General features: G+C 36.9%; 1 protein-coding gene across 2 annotated transcripts in view; it reads right to left on the reverse strand.

Annotated features, from left to right (window-relative positions):
- The window catches only part of reps1 (RALBP1 associated Eps domain containing 1), a 29,897-nt gene that overhangs the window by 2,959 nt on the left and 9,157 nt on the right, over positions 1-17,781 (reverse strand). The window contains exons 3-19 of one of the 2 annotated variants that reach the window (XM_053489025.1): positions 17,379-17,572; positions 15,994-16,150; positions 14,547-14,671; positions 11,343-11,505; positions 11,181-11,244; positions 9,182-9,336; positions 8,896-9,017; positions 7,639-7,719; positions 6,450-6,537; positions 5,001-5,096; positions 4,837-4,909; positions 3,939-4,066; positions 3,772-3,839; positions 3,287-3,460; positions 1,992-2,081; positions 1,408-1,553; positions 1,139-1,244 (exon numbers count right to left, since the gene is read on the reverse strand). In XM_053489025.1, the coding sequence (XP_053345000.1) occupies positions 1,139-1,244; positions 1,408-1,553; positions 1,992-2,081; positions 3,287-3,460; positions 3,772-3,839; positions 3,939-4,066; positions 4,837-4,909; positions 5,001-5,096; positions 6,450-6,537; positions 7,639-7,719; positions 8,896-9,017; positions 9,182-9,336; positions 11,181-11,244; positions 11,343-11,505; positions 14,547-14,671; positions 15,994-16,150; positions 17,379-17,572 (2,030 nt within the window). The remainder of the gene's footprint in view (positions 1-1,138; positions 1,245-1,407; positions 1,554-1,991; positions 2,082-3,286; positions 3,461-3,771; positions 3,840-3,938; positions 4,067-4,836; positions 4,910-5,000; positions 5,097-6,449; positions 6,538-7,638; positions 7,720-8,895; positions 9,018-9,181; positions 9,337-11,180; positions 11,245-11,342; positions 11,506-14,546; positions 14,672-15,993; positions 16,151-17,378; positions 17,573-17,781) is intronic. The other variant, XM_053489026.1, reaches the window with a different exon arrangement.

The following is a 17,781-nucleotide window of genomic DNA, read 5'->3' on the forward strand; positions in this document are numbered from 1 at the left end:
CGGAAAGGCCTTCCCGTGTGTATCATAAGCACTCTCACAACAACTCCTATTTCACTGATCCCCTCTAAAGACCTGCGTTAGGGCTCTCATACACATAACACTTTGTGGTGCGGCTCTCCATACTGCCCCACGTAACAAAACCAATATGGAATGCTTCATGGATACAAAATCATGCATTTAAAACGCATCCAAACTGGCTTTGTGGTATCTCGGAGAATCATCTGGCACTTACTTAAAATTCTGGATCCTCGTTTCCGAGCAAAAGGATGCAGTAACTTTCGTTTCCGATGTCATGCGCTAAAATGCCCCCTTCCACAAACTGCCTCTCCTCATCTCATAATTATGAGATAGTAAGCCATAATTATGAGATAATTATCTCAATTATGAGATAGTCAGTCATAATTATGAGATAGTAAGTCATAATTATGAGATAATATCTCATAATTATGAGTTAGTAAGTCATAATTATGAGATCAGGATCTCATAATTATGAGATATTAAGTCATAATTATGACATAATTCCTAAGATTTTTTTTCTTTTGTAAATGCAATGCACTTCCGTAATTTTGACTTTTTTTTTTAAAGGTAGTTTTATTTTCGGCCTGTGGAACAAATAATTTAAGTTTCTATTATTTCTTATGGGAAAATTCAATCTGGTTTAAGAATGTTTTGGAACGAATTAAGCTCGTAATCCAAGGTTCCACTGTACATTGACTAAGTGATCTTCGGCACAGTCATTATCTTTTTTCTTTTTTTTAATCATCTTTGCCTTGCTTTGTTTGCTTCTTCAGCTGTTTTTCACACTGCAGCAAAAGAGGCAGTCATTTAATCTGTTACTGTTCTCAACATCTCACTGGAACCTTAAACATGATGGTGTTTTTTTTTTTTTATCTGTCCTTGGTTATATTATTGCTGGGTAACTTTACTTATAAGTTTCTTTCATTGTTATAGTTGGAAAAAAAAAACAGATATACAAGTGGTGTAGTTTCAGTTAGAAATGTTAAATTAGTTTCTCTATCCTAGTTTAATTGCCCCCTCCAGCTCAGGGCTAACACGGTCACCTGGCCGTCCATTTCACTATATGAAATCACGCTATACAGTACACATTCAGTACGAGTGTTATCGTCCTAACACACACCTTTAACTGCTGCTGTAATTCACTGTTGAGTCTGGCCAGGACCGTGTTCGTCTCTTTGTTTCTTCTAATGGAAGCTTGGATTGCCTTTTTATCCTTTCCAACAGACCTAAATTGGACAGAAAAGATTAGGCAAGACATACAGTCAGGGCAAACTAGAGCAGACTAAGACTAAGCCGAAAGACTTACAACAATAGTCAGGTCCATACATTTTGGGATAATTGGGAAAGTTTTTTTTGGCATGTGTCCTCTGTGTGTGTGTGTTTGTGTACCGTTGTATAGAAGGTTGCGTGGCAAGTACAGTGGCAACAATGTTAGACTTTTGAGGGTGCTCTTCTTCAGGTCTGAGCTCATCTTCGGACTTCAGTCTTCGCCGGACAGGTTTGGGAGGAGGGGCCAGCGGAGTCGATCCTTTGGCCTGCGAGAAAATACAAGGTTTCGAAGAAAATCGTGATTTGCTTATCTATCAGGTGTGCATTGCACTGTAACAGTATCCTGTTAAGGTTGGAGACAAGCGAGATTTAAATAAATAAATAAAAACTTTTTTTTTTTTTTTGCCAAAATAGTGATGAGACTGAACAGGATTGGGACATTTGATTGACTTTATCTCAATGTATTTTGTATTGCTGCTTCATATATACAGGACATTCTCTAATAAAAGCACAAGGTGAAATGTGCTGTACTATATCCACATTACTAGTGTTTAAGACCAGGAAGTTCTGTTAGGTCTCCACATTAATTTATATCATATGTTTTATTATTATTAGAAACATCATTTTGTATCAAAATCAATTTATAATTCTTTTTCAGCATGTGTGCACGTGTGTGTGTGAGCGACAAAGAGGGAGAAACCTACAGAGTTCACAGTGGTCGCAGGCCGTTCCTCCGGCTGAGTTTCATTCTTCACTGCTCTTATAGGTACAGCAGTCTCTGCACATTTCTCTACCTGCATGAAAACAAAAGCAATAACTTTGAAACCTGAGACTCAAACAGAAGCGCTGCAACTAAATGACTATTTTGATAAATTATTCATCTCTTGATCATTGAAACGGTTAATCAGATCACAAGTAGCACAATTTCTCAATAGCACTTATTTAACAATCAGCTTTTAACTTTTCCTTGAGGTTGTTTTGTGAATGTGGTAGCTCACAATCAAAATAATAATAGTGAATACTTCATTAAATAATGACTATATAATAACTATTGATTATAGCTTAAAGGTGGTAGATGGCAATTATGGCAGTTGAGTTGAAATGCTAAAGAAACTGAGCTTAAGTCTATGGGGTAATGGGCGTGGTCTATTGTTAAGGGCAGGGTCAAGCGAAGAAAAGTGCCAAGAGACCAAGAGTGAGATAAGTGGGAAAAGAAAACACACTTGAGGCTGAGATTATAGCTAATTAGTCTGTGTGTGTGTGTGCGTGTGTGTCTGGGGTTGGTTGTCAGCTGAAGAAAAGTGCATTATATGTATACAATATAGATGTAAATTAGACTGGGAGGAAGGGAAGGAAATCAGATCAGGGTGATAAAAATACTGGACTAAAACCATGACCCCTGGTATAACTTATCCCCACTTATTGCATTTACAATTCTGCATAAAGGCAGATACTAAACATTACATTTGCAATTGCCGAACATTAAAAACATGTTTAACTGCTGATATGATGACTCTCTCTAATTTATTAGAGATTTATTAAAAATTTATAACAGACAAGTTCTCAAGCAGTTTTCGTTTTGTGGTTTCTCAGGAACATGGCGAGATTCTTGTTAATTTAAATTTAAGTAAATTTTAACGGTATGACAAAAGAGAACCTGGTGAAAACATGGTAAATAAAAAAAAACTTGATTTACCATTTATAATGCATAGGATTGAGAAATTGCTGTGGTAAAAGTGGAATAAAACACTTTTTGGATGTGAGAGATTCAATGTGAGGACGTTTCCTTCCTAAATCATTTATACTTGTTTATTTAAAGCTACACACACTAGGCATGTAACACTAACTGAAGGACATCACATGGCCAATTTGACAGGACTGCTTCTCTCCATGTCAATTATATCTTATATACTTAAAATCTAAAAACTGTGATACAAAAAGTTAAGAAAGCCTGATCCTTAAACAGCAAATGGAGTATGAAGCTCTCTTGCATCCCCACCTGTCCAGTTTCCTGCTGTTTCTCGCCTTCATCTGCCGGCTGCTCCACAGCAAACGCCTGGAACTGGCTGAAATCTGCAAAGTTGGGCTGTTCAGGTATCTGCTGCGGCGAAGTGCTAGAATGTGCTGGAAGACCATCACCATCTACTGAACGGTGCCCGTGTGGGACTGATGTCTGAGGCAAAAAAACAACGTGCAGGGCAGAATGATACCCGATAAAATAATGTTCAATAATAGAGGAGAAATTATTATTATTATTATTTTTTAAATGGTTATATTGATCAGTCTATATTTCTTCAAATGTTCTGCAATAAGACTGGCTATGAAAAATATTAAATGCTCAATATTAACAAGTGACTAGGTTATTCACCAGCTGAATATTGAATCTTGAATGCTGAAGTAACCTATCACACTGAAATTTGACCATGACAATTCAAATATGATTCACGTTTTTTTTGGGGGGATGTGTAATAAAATAACGTGTACCTGTGTAGCCAGTGGCCGAGGAGGCACTGCAGGAGGAAAAGCCACCACTCCAGCTTGCGGCTGAGCCCCTAGAGGAATTAAACATTTCGAGTCTGAGTTTCATATTTGTCATGAACATAGAAAAGCTGGCTGCCCTCAGTAGAGGTGTACTCGAGTGTGATGTGTACCTGCAGTGACGGTCGCAAAGTTCCGGTTCATGTCTAGAGAGGAAGAGCGTGAATGAGCTTGAGGGCGGGGAGGAGGAGGGGGAGGGGCCACGACCTTCAGACCTTCAGGAGAGGTCCCGGAGTAAGACCTGTAAAACACACTAGTGTTCAAAACAAGCAAGACACATCTTTGCGAGCATAAAAGTACTGTAGAACCTTTTTCCAAATGCCTGCCCAATTTCATCAGCTGTGTCATGGTGCTACACATTTTTGTTTATTATACATGAATGAAATATAGTGCTAAGAAAGTAGACTAGGAAAACAAAAAAGTCGAAAACAACAGTGACCTAAAATTTATGACATAATCAATACAGTACATATTGAATGCTCAAATTGTATAAGCAAATTATGTCTCTACCTGGCGTCAAAGTTTTTAAGTAAAAATAAATTTCATAAAATAGTAAATTGTTTATAAACATTTTCCAACTATTCAATTCAATTCCTCAAATATCAACACTAATATTCTGGACTTGATTGATCACCCTATAAGGATCATTTATGGCATCTGTCAGATTTTACATTTATCTCTTTACACATATGAGCTGGGTTAAAAGCCTTGCTCAAGAGGCCTGAGACTTTCCAATCAGCAGTCCAATACCTTAACCACTAAGCTACCACTGCAACGTGGTTATGAAGGCTATGTAAAATAATCATTATGTGACCCATCTGGCAAAATCAGATTGAAAAGTAAACAAGTGAGTTTGAAAAGGAAAGGAAAAAAAAAGGATGAAATCGTTCAGGGCTGAAATCAATCAAATTTTAAATGAACCGCTGGATAAAGAGAAACTGTTCTCCTACTGTGGAAATAAGTTATGAAGGAAAAAAAATTATATAAAACTAAAACACTGATGTTCATTACCTCTGTCTGGTTGCAGCACATGAAATAGGCTCTTGATCTGATGTAAACGAATCAGAGCTGCTATACCCGTCACCTGCATGACAATACAATGTTTAATGTTAATCTAAAAATGTCTACACTTCTAAAAAACCAAGCTGAGCTCATCGTGGTGTTGAACAACTTACCTACAGCGCTGCCAGAGAATTTAATTGCTGCTAGCTTTTTCTCCTCTGAGAGTTCAGGAGGTTTAGCGATTAATGGACTTGTTGGATGTGTATGGTCTGGAGAACCAAAAGAGAGAGAGCATTTATCATTTGTTTGGATGGAAAAGTCTCTGCAGTTCAGGACAGCAGTGTGTACAGCTAAAAAAGACAGATTTACTTCAAACAAGTCAGGGAATTGCTTCATGCTGGGCTTGGGAAAGAGGATCAGTGGCTCCTGTGTAGTGCAAGAGCCAAAAGTCTGCACCAAAATGGCTCAACGCTGACAGACATCACATTTCCTAATTTAAAAAAATGCTTGCGTCTTTTTTTTTTTTGGCTGGGGGGGATTTAATTACCCCTGAATGACCACTTACTGATGAATGCAAAGTAAAATGAAAGTAGTTTGTGCAAACTAAACATTTCTCCCATTACATTCTTAGAGTGTTCTGATCTTAATGTGAATGAATGCAACACAACTAAATCCTAATAAACATTATAGGTTTGACATAAGTTGCCCTAAATTTTCCTATAGATATTATAATTCCTTTAAAGGAACACATTTTTTATTTGATTTCTTGCTATTAAATAAACCTAAATAGATTTTTTTAATAACAAGACCAAAATATCATTATAAATTTTGTTATAAAAAAATTACATGGGCTGAAATTGGGAGTTACTTTTGCTATACTGAAATTTATGTAAGGAATAAAACTCAACAGAGCATGCAGTTATACCTTCAATACAAAGCAGAGTAATACTTCCTATCCCGAAGATTTTTAAAGCATGACTAAAAGTGTTTTATTCTGCAATAAATAAATGTGGAACATCTGTGGGACAAGTTGTGTCCTGTACACACAGGTACAATCATTAAACAATCATTAGTTTTAATAAATGAAAATCGAGTCACAGAAATAAGACCATAATTGTGTAAGAATGTAAAGTCATGTCCAAAAGTCCCCTCTTTTAATTTGTGTGTAAAAACAACTACATTTTTTTTCTGATTGTAGCAACTTTTTTTTTTTTTTTTTTAACAGTGCCAATATTTATTTAACAGAAATAAAGCCAAAAAGAAAAAAAACATGGAGCCAATACCAAGTACCCCCATTACTGCTTCCATAGGATTAAGCTGTAGCCAGGTGCTGCTATTCATCAGCCCTTGATTAATTGAACCTCAGCAGGTGTCCAAACCTCTATAAGTGCAGAAGTTTGCTGGTATGGAGAATTCAGGTGTTTGTCATCAGGATCAGTTTAATTTGAACGCCGCTCGAACAATGAAGCAAAAACAATTATAATTGCCAACGATACGTTTTTCATAAAAAATTTCTTTAAAACGTTTGGTTGCCGACACCTTCCTGCAAGTCAAGAACCAAATCATCATCATTAAGCACTAGCACAAGTTCTTCATTACAAAATACAGAGAATTTTCTTTACCACTTCCAGTCCTCTTCAGCTCCATCTCCTGCATGTGTATCTTGCTAGGCGTCATACGGATGGGTACAGGATGTACGATGGCCGTGTCCTGTAAAATATTAATGCGTCATTCCTTACTGCAGTGTTAAGTATCTTACTTTACTCTGCATGGAATGCAACAGCCATTTATTTAGCCCTAGCCCAAAAATGTGTCAAAAAAACTAAACTCAAAAACTGACAATTCGGTAGAGCTAGAGGTAGAGCGGTGTTTTTGTGGTTTTGTTTCTGAGTCAGATTCACTTTATTACCCATGTTAATTCTCACACAAGAGGATTAGAAATGCAAAGTCCTCACACACTGAATTTGAATTTAAGTTTGCTGAATCAGCAGGTGTAAATCGTTCAATCATTAAATCTTTTATTTAATATGTTTAATGTAGTTTTCGCCCACGCTGTGACATATTACTGAGTGAAACAGTATATTCTGCAGCGCTGGAGGAAGAAATACTGCTTGCGTGGTGCAAGATAGCCAAATGAGAAATAAAAAGAAAACGAGGCCCCGTGAGTAAGGTTGATAATTATCCAAGCTCGTACATGCAGCTGGGAGTAGAGGAAAGTTTACAGTTCGAGATTTAGACTGCCTCTATAAGCAATTTAAATTTATTTTTAAAAAAGCAAGAGATTGGAAAATAAAATGCCTTTTCAAAGAAAGAATTCTGTCTTTCAAGGAATTAGTACAATCATGCAGTTTTAAAAAGTTCAGTTATGATGCCAGGTTATTTTTTAAGTTCCACCAGTTAAGTTTAAACCCAAGAAATCACATGCTTATATTTAACAAGTTGAAAATTAGCAATGCAGCTGCAATAAATAAAATTTCTCAAAGAACACATATGACTGTCAATTAAAAAAAAAAACATTTAAAACCATCACTCAGCTCCATCATTGTTTTTGTTTTGTATTTATAAAGAATTTTACAAAACTGTCAGTAGTTACCACCTAGTCCGAGTTATGTGAACAGAGTGAGCAAATCAACAATTCATAGGCACAGCAAGCAAAACTTTAAATAAATAAATAAAACAAAATTAAATAATATTTTATTGGCTGCTGCTGCAGATGAATTAGCAATGAAAACATGCAATTTCTTTTCAGACAGATTCCAAGGATTAATGAAAAATCATTAATTATGAAATAGCACTAGGTGATTGACTTACAGGGTCAGCTGGTGCAATGTTAGAATCAAATTGGGTCAGAGTTTGTGAGCTTGAAGAGCGTTCGCTAAAAGTCTCCCACTGCTGGAGAGACAGAGCAGAGACATGGAGACATGTCAGCAGGGTGCACACGCCGGACTCGTGTCCGGCTCGACACGACAGCACCAGTGAGCCTGCAGTAGAACTACAGCTGCCACTCCCCCAACACAATAAATCAACAGAGAATAAGAGAAATAAATGTGCAACAGCAACTCAACACCACCCACCCCAACCGCCAACCAAAATATCGATCTACTGGCAATAAATATCTTTATGTCTTTAAAGTAATGGACAGAAAGTATAGGATCTCACACAAATTTACTGAACAAAGCACAAACAGCGCCCACACTTTCACAATAAACAAAGACTAGAACACTTACTCTTTATATAAAATATAAACATTAAAGAAATTAATGCAGTCCATCAGGCAAGACATGTTTGTTGTTTTTGTTTTTTTCTTCCTAGTAGATTAAATTCTAATGCAGCTCTGGGCACCAGTTTAGCATTGTGCAACATGCATTCCCATATCACCACACCCCAACTTCAAACGGCCATGCCTGGCTCAATAATATCATTTTCATTAGCCATTTTATAAACAGAGCCATAAAGCACATAGCCAGGTCTATTAGAGATTAATGGATTAATAGACGTGTGATGATGTAGACATGCACAGTCATGATGCTAAACTTATGGGACTTGCTAATACATTAGCCGTATAGGAAATGAAATTAACACATTAAAGGAAAAATCTTATGTAAACATGAATTAGTCAAGCTGAAACTGAGATTAATTTAACCACCATTCAAATGATGTGTGTGTGTCTTATACTTAATTAATTAAATTTGTGTCTAAAGTTTTTTCAGTATGTGACAAATTAATTGAGTCATCCTTCTGAGCACTTTGGATTGGTCAAATACATTTTTACAACTTTCTCTAGTCAATATTAGTACATTTATAATTTTTTTATTAGTTTGTCTACAAGTATAATTTTAAACTCAGTCGATTTCATTTCAGACAAATTGTAGAAATGCGCAATCATAATGAGCTATGTAATAAATGTATGATTTGTCCAATTCTGTTTAAAAAACAACAACAACATGTCTTTGCTGATCGACTACATTTGGAATAAACATCATTATACTGTAAATTTTTCAAAAATGAACAGCTATATTAAATGCTAATCTGTTTGACTCTCCGCTAGGTGAGAAGTTCAGACCAAACCTCATTGCTCTGGTTGAGCTCGGGCCAGTTCTGGTTTAAGGAAGGCATGGAGGGAGACTTATTAGGCGTCACCTCCACTGGGGAACCGGAGAAGCCCACCTCCGATGCAGGCTCTGAGACTCCTAAAACATACAGGCGTATAAAGAGATGAACAGAGTGACCGGCAGATCAATATCATCTATCTGACATGCTCTTCTGCAATCTACACGCTGATTCTACGTTCTGAAACATTACATTACTTCCTTTATCACTTCGATTACACATTCCTTCTCTTCGGTTTCTATACCTGCTGAGTCATCCAGGTCAATAAGCTTTGGCATTAAGCTCTCCGGAAGCTTCTCAGGAAGGTCGTAACCGTTCTTTCTGGCAACCACGAGATGAAACGCTGCACAGAACTCGTCTAGGGTCAGTGCACCATCTTTATCGAAATCCGATAACTCCCTGTAGAAGAAAAAAAAAAGATAATAATGAAGATAAAAATAAAATAATGTCTTATCTTATTGATTTAGATGTACATGAAATAAGACACACTAAATGCATTGCGGGAATGTAAGGAATCGGTTACAACGCGGACATAGCAAACTTGCATTTTATGCTTTGAAATGTGCATGAACTGCGACATTGCACAAAATTTGAACTAATAGCTCAATATAATTTTAGGTGCACTTAAGATGGATAAAAAAAAAAATAACAATGAAAAAAAAAAAATAAATTTCAGGTATTTTATCAGTAGTATTATCAGGTGTAGTATTATTAGGTATAGTATTATCTTATTACAGTATAAGTTGTACAGCATATTTTACTAGTTAATTTTTTTTTACGCATTTCTTTCATTCATATTTCTTATGTAAGCTTTTACCATTTTTTTTTTAAGGTCACTGGCAGTCGTATAAGCATTTCACTGCATATCGTACTGTGTATGACTGTGTATGTGACAAATAAAATTTGAAATTGAGTAAGTATGTAAACTTTACTGAAGTATTATGATAAGCCCTAGTCATGTAACTAAGTACAACCTTTTGAAAAAAAGGTTTATATATAAACTCTCAATTCATTTATTTAGTTGGAATTTGTCATGTCATACAATTAACTTGTATATTTAAATTAAATAATGAGCATTTAAGCATCCGGGCAATAAAATGGCTAATACTGTCATCCTCGACTCGCTCATCATTGACAAACTGATCATTTTGATTTATAAATAATTTTTTGATCTGTAAAGCTGTTTTGCGACAACAATGTTAATAGCAATATACATAAATAAAATGTTATTTAATTTAATTAAACGCTTGACAGGATCCTGTATGGTAAAATATAAGCTGCATACACAAATATTATCAAGTCAATTTTTAAGAAACGTTCGACACAAAAACCATCGCTGTGTACCATGTGGTTTCCTCCAGGAAACTGACTTCCTCTTACAACCATGACTAGGGCAATTTAGTGTGGCTAGATCACAGAGCGAGAACACCAGCAAGAATGTCAGTGTCACAGAAACGCCCTAAAAACAGCAACTTTATATTTACACTAAAATTATTTAAATGTACAATACCAGTCAAATGTTTGTACACATCAGCTAATTCAACGATCTTTCCTGATTTTTATTTCTTTCTGTATTATAAAAACAATCCTGAAGGCATCCAAAACATACAATAATCTCCTCTGAACAGTTGATATTAAGATGCTTATCCTGTGTTAAGCCTTCGTAACGGCTCTAATCTGAGGTGCTGTTTGTTAATTTGTGATTTCTGAGTCTGGTAACTTTTCTGCAGCAGAGATAACGTTTGGTCTTGCCTTCCAACTAATTGTTGTTGTTACTTAATAACTTAATGCCATGGGTGTTATTTCACAGTTATGAAATCTCCAGTATTGTCCTAAAATATACAAAATAAATTACAAAACATGGAATTAGAAGGTGTGTACAAACTTTTGACTGATACTGTATATCAGGTATAAAAAGGTGTTCGCATTAAAATGAGAATATACTGGACAAGCAGATTTTGTGCCCATGCATCGATACTTAATCACTATATGATAATAATAATAGTAATATAATCATAATTGTACTATTAATACGGTTTGATAATCTTTCTTTTTTTTTTTTTTTTTTACCCTGAGGTGACCTCATGGCTAAAATCTATTTGAAGAAAAAAATGAAGAAAGCTCTTTCCTGAGCAGGTATGCCCAACATTTCGCCTGGCAGTGCATGTTTGTTTTTTAAACAGGCTTTTACAAGGTCACCCAAGACAAACTCAAAACACACTAATCTCAGTAAAGCAGCTTACCAAATGTGAGACAATTCTAAAATAGGCAGCTTCGACTTAGTAAAAAATTCTTTTGCAGCAGAGCCTGTGATAAAAGAAAAGGAAAAACAAAACTCAGTATATCACAGTGAATATGAAATATTAAAAAAAGAAAAATGTTAGACATTCACTAGATGTACGTACCTGGGATAAAACCTGTGAGATCAGGTTGAATAGTTTTGAATTGATTAATGTAATACTGTCTTTGTTCATCAGTGATTTTCCAGGGGTCGTCATAACCACTGGCCTGTCTTTGGATCTCGTTAGTAGTAGCAGCAGATGCAACTGTTCGTACTGTTGTGCTCTCCTATGGTACACAGTGGCAGATGTAACCGCAGTTAGAAATAGGCACAAAAGCAACTTTAAACAGCATGGAAAATGAAGAGAAACAATGCAGTTAGAGCAACAAGTCCAAGATCTCAGGGAAAATGTATATATTATTTATACAATTTTCCCCTGTAGTCTAAATGACATGTTTAATGTTGGACATGTTCATCAGTTTTGTACTAGAATTACTGTTTTTTTTCTTCCTTTTTTAACGCCATGCCATTCTCTATGGCTATATTCATGGCAAGAGTAAATTTTTGTTATTCAATATTTAAACTAGATAGGATGTTTAAGATTCATTTTGTCTAAGAACATTTAAACTAAATTTGGATTTACTTGTTTAAAAACTATGTTTGAAAAGTGTCAATAAAATTAAAACAAGTTCCTCACAGGAGTAAAAGAATGGCAAGTCCAAAATCCAAAAAAAAAAAAAAAAGTGTTTTGATGGACAGAAGGAATTTACATGATGAACATTGTGGTAAATTTTATCTTGATAGTAAGAATGTGTGTGTAGCTTTTGAGTCTAAATTCTGAGCTTGGTTGATTATTAAAGGGAAATATGTTTTGTTCCAACATCAGGATTTATTTCATGTAGTTTGTTATTTAGACATTAATGGACTAGAGTTGACCCAAACGTTTGTGGACATGTGATCCTAACACACATACGAGGTTGTTGAACATCCCATGACAAATTTATATTCACTATACAGTGGAACCTCGGATTACGAGCTTAATTCGTTCCGGAAGTGGGCTCGTATTCCAAAACACTCGTAAACCAAATTTAATTTTTCCATAGGAAATAATGGAAACTTAAATTATTCGTTCTACAGCCCAAAAAAATAAATACATAAATATAATTAATACAAAATATAAAGTAAAAATAAAACAAATTAACCTGTACTTTACCTTATGCTTATTCCTTATGTTTGTGCATGCAGAGTGTGTGTGTGTAAAATGTGCGCGCGCGCACACACACACACATTAACGGATAGACCGTTTTTAAAACCATTTAAAAATTAGCAAGGAACATTCCTAGTCACACTCACGTGAGCGCATACTAACAGGATCACTGCTGTAAGTAAAACAACAACAACAAAAAAACAAATTAAACAGCTCCTCACCTTTAAAAACAATCGCGACAGAGAGAGTTTTGTGTGTTTATTTGGCAACCTGAGAGGAGGGGGGATGAAGGGGGGCTCGCTCGCGTTTACGGCCCCCTTCTCTCAGGTTGCCAAATAAACACACAAACTCTCTGCCTTACACAGACCTAAACACACACGCGCACTCAAAAACACTGCAGGCACTAAGACCCAGCAGGGGAGACGATAGGTCTCGGCTTTACAGCTCCCCTACTCTCAGGCTGCCAAATAAACACACAAACTTCTCTCTGTCGCGACTGTTTTCAAAGGTGAGGAGCTGTTTAATTTTTGTTGTTGTTTTACTTTACAGTAGTAATCCTGTTAGTATGCACTCACGCGAGAGTTACTAGCGATGTTCCTTTCTAATTTTTAAACGGTTTTAAAAACGGTCTCTCCGTTAATGTGTGTGTGTGTGTGTGTGTGTGTGTGTGTGTGTGTGTGTGTGTGCGCGCACGCACATCTCACACACACACACACACACACACACACACACACAGCGCGTGTGTGTATTCACCCAGCAGGAGAGACGATTACCTACAATTCGGCTGCAAGAGAGAGAAAAACCGTTGGCTCACTTGTGATGACGTAACGCTCGTTGTTAAAACAAGAAGCGCATGCGTGAAACATGATACTCGGTGCTCGTTAACTAAGACAATGCTCGTTTTTCAAGTAAGAATTTATTAAAAATTGTTGCTCGTCTTGCAAAACACTCGTAAACCATGTTACTTGTAATCCGAGGTTCCACTGTACTTCACTGTTCTAATTAAATTTTTTTTGGAACGGTTTACATTAGTTCTTGTAAAGGACCCTACAGGTCTTCCTCTCCAAGGCCGAACTGTGTTCATTCAGTTCAGCTCAGTCTTTATTCGTCAAATTTACGGAATGCGGGAAAATATAGAGTAGTGAAACTCGCGCAAACTTTGAGTTTGTCGACGGAAAAGGAAGTTGTGTTGTGCATTTGTTGTTGGAAACGGGTCTCTCGACAGAGGAAAAAGTATTTATAGTCGAGTATCATTTCAAATCATACGGAAGCAGTCGTGAAAGGGGACGTTTAAAAAAAAGGTGGCAGAACAATTCCTTCCCTTTCCTCCAATCTTACACCACCCATGTGAAATAAGAACTGCCTAGAAAGACAATTTAAAAATCGGTTGCTTACATAACTTCAGCAGCAACCTCATTTCCCTTCTCATCTGTTTCAACCACTTATCAGCAGTATACTTAATCAACAGCCTGATCATCGGTTATCATCTGCACCCTTATCTCACTGGTTATTGCAATAACTTTTTTTTTTTAAGCTTGAATGATTCATAGGTCCCTGTGTGGCTTAACAAACAAACAAACATTTCTCTGTAACTGCGAGAGCCAGTCCTTCAGACAACTCCTAAATACAACATTAAATATACAAGAACGTCTGACTATTTGAAAGCAAAGAAATAAAGAAATGTGGGGGTGGCTCCAAACTTTTAAACAGTACCGTACACATTAAACTCTCCAATATCTCTTGCTTATCAAATACTCGATGGGGACTGCAAATATACTAGACACAGGAAGCTGAAACTACACTACAACAGCACAGTAACGCAGTAACCCCTACTGTTTTGGTAATGGAAAATAAATATAGCAGAACAATGGATTCAAATCAAATGACAAGGGCAAATATATAAACTGTAAACATTTTCCTGGCTCCCATGGATACCTGCTTTGTTTGCTGCAGGTGTTTGGTAATGAGGTTCTACTGTGTGTGGGCTCGACTACATTAAAACAGGCCCGTGCTTAACGTAACATCGTCATGACGGAAGCTTTATAAACAGCATCCATTACAAGCTCGGCAAACAAAAGCGTTATTGAAACCACAGGTTGAGAGACGTGGACGGCGCAGTACCTGAGCTGAAGAGGGATGCATCGCTGGAAGTGTGCTGGAGGGAGGAGTGTCTGTAAAACTGACCCAGTTTTCCTGAACAGGAGGAGGAGAGTGAGCAGACCACATCCCGTCACCTGCTACTGAACCTTTAATGGTGAACAGTATTGAGAGAGAAAGGCAGGGGATGAGGAAGATGGGGTTAGAGACCCAACACGCACATTCTAAACAAGATCTGCAGCTGTTCTTTGGGGTATCTTTGAGGCCTTTATTTATTTAGGTCTGTTACATGATTTGTGTAGGTCATTGACATATTTGTGTTAAAAACTCTTCTCCGCTCCCAAAGGATAACGTTCCTGGAAAAGGAGGGTGAATAAAAATAAAATAAAAGATGAAAATGAAACTAGACATTCTCATGACTTTTTTCACAACAAAATACAGAAAATACAATTTTAAAGCCTAGCAACACAGCCAACATTAAAATGTTAACAAAATGTGTAAAAACTAACTTAAGTTTAATGTTTTACATGCAATTCTGTGTTGCTATGCAACAGAACCTTAAAGATGAGCAGTACGATAAGCGTCTTGTTTTCAGTGATGAGGTCACATTTAATACGAATGGCAAAGTCAACAAGTATAATGTTCGCATTTGGGAGGAAGAAAATCCCCACTCTACAGTTGAGCACATGAGGGACTCGCCAAAAGTAAACGTGTTGAAGCAGGAACACCGGCTTGACACATGTCATGTCACATGAGTGAACATTTGTGAAGCTTTGTGAAATTGGTTGTACAGTAAAATCTATATCCATTTGAATATGTTGTCCTTTAATTTTTTGAACAAGAAGACTATTTAATATCGTTTGCCTAGGACATGTTGTTACTCAAATATCCATATCTCAAATGATGACAATTTTTTGACACGTCCTGTGCCCAAAAAATGTTTTAATTCAATAAAATTTAATTATTTTCTGCCCATTTTTAATGTAGGGTGCCATTAATTCTGACAGAATCCTTTACAGTTGGCAGGTACCTATTATAGATACCACCCGAGTCCCTGTAGGTAATTATGTGCAGATCTACAAGAGAGTGCTTGGAACTAGGAGGAGTCCGGTGTCGGATGCAGGCTTGTTCACAATAAATAAATGCAGCTTTTTGCAACAGAGAGAAAAAAAAAAGCAGTGAAGGCAGATAACATTTACAGCATTCAGTTAAAAAGACTAAATAAAAGAAAACTTTGATTTTGAGACTTTCTTTCACAGCCTATAACAGGACAGCTGTTCAACACTGTGAAGAGTACACATTATCTCAGAGAGGAAGTGACTCAAAGATCTTATGATAAAATGTATTCCGCTTTTTTGAAAAACAAAATCACATGATCAGCCCAAGTAAAAAAAAAAAGGAGAAAAAAAGAAACAGTCAATGAATCTATTAAGCTGTTGATTTTATTTGTTTATGAAAAATAATGATGTACCTGATTGTGCTTCTCTGAACGCAGGCCACCCGGCTCCAGCCACCACGGCCTGCCGTTCCGTGCCGCCACCACTGGCTTGGCGCTTGTGCTTCCTCCATGCGGGAGGTGAGGTGGGCGGAGACTGGTGAGGGGACACTACGGGAGACGTGGTATCTGGCTGGGGTCAGAAGACATGCAACATAAATTTTTTACCTACATGTTTAAGTCGTCCGTAGTATACAGTGCTGTGGAAAAATTATTTAGAAAAAACAACAATAATTTTATTATTAGTCAAAGCTTAGTTAAAGTCCGAACTTAAGTCCGATTGAGATGCTTACACAGGCTGTTCATGCCTAAATATCCACTAATGTGGTCGAATTTAAAACAATTCTGTAAATAAGAGTCGGACAAAATTCCTTCACAGCGACAAGACTCTTCGCCAGTTATCACAAACGCTTGATTGTAGTTTTTGTGGCACAATCAATGATCAGGTCTAGGGGGCAGTTACTTTTTCACATAAAGCCAGGCAGATTTAAAAAGCCCCCGACCTCTTAACAAATGAAATAATCATTTAAAAAATGAATATATTTAAATATATCTTTGTGTGATTTAAAACTTTTTAAAATTAGGAAGGAGCAAATACTTTTTCACAGAAGCGTAACTAGGAAAATTGATAAACATTGCTGAAAAAGGATAAACATTAAAGGGAAATGTGTACGAACTTCCCCACACTTGATGTGCAGTTGATTAGCCAAACACACACACACAGAAACAACACTTGTGCTATTTACTGTTTGTGCATAAACAGTGTTAACCTGTGTTAATAAAACAATACACACCTGAAACTATTTTACTCCAGACCTAAACAAGACCTGGGCTGACAAACACCCAAGTGTGTATGTGCCAAGCTTCAAGATGGGTACTCTGACTTTAAGTCCTCCTTTTTCCTCTTTTAACAAGTGAATGTGTAACAGTGTCGGAAATCACGTAGCGTACTTGCCTGTTGGAGGTTAACACATCTTAACTGATTGACTATCGTTCGAGTAAGGTGAGTACATTTACCAGAAAACATTCATATAAACACAGCTTCATATGAATGTTTACAGATCGTACGTTTAGATTTACAAGACAAAGACGGAGAAAACTCTGAGGCGATCAAGAAGAAGAAAAGCTCGAGAGGAACCGCATGCAAAAGGGAACTCACATTACTGATGATTAACAGCAGATAGCTGGCTTATGAATCATTACCATGCAGACATTACAGTAAGCACGTCTACATATTTGTATACAAACAACTGAAAAAATATGTACCGAGTTAACTGTGAAGGATAAATATGTCTGCATTTAAACTATTTCTTTACCAGCGGGAATCATAAAAGCGATCAGGACGAGAGCAGGACACTGACCTGGGCATCGACAGGGGGTGCGCAGGGCTGTATCACTTCGTGCGTGGACACTTTTTTGGTTGGAACCCGGCCAGGGGGTCTGGGGATCACACTGGAGTACGGCCCCTGGTTCTCTGCGTCCGGGTACACAGCCGCGTGCCTGGCCTCCTGTTCGTTCTTAGCCAATACAAAGCGAGGGAGGGGCAGGTCTTTGACTGCAAAATCAAATACAGACTTTTACTTCGTGAAAGATTCAAAAAAAGAAAAGAAAAAATATCATGTAGGAATACATTTCTCAACACCGGTGAGCCAAGGGTCGGTGTTTTCTCAAGTTGACAACTTTGGGTCTTTCATGCAAACAGGATTTATACACATGCTTAAAAAAAATAAATGCAGGATGTTAAATAACATTTCGGACACGACT

Source organism: Clarias gariepinus, chromosome 27, assembly GCF_024256425.1.
Source record: "Clarias gariepinus isolate MV-2021 ecotype Netherlands chromosome 27, CGAR_prim_01v2, whole genome shotgun sequence".
NCBI lineage: Eukaryota > Metazoa > Chordata > Actinopteri > Siluriformes > Clariidae > Clarias > Clarias gariepinus.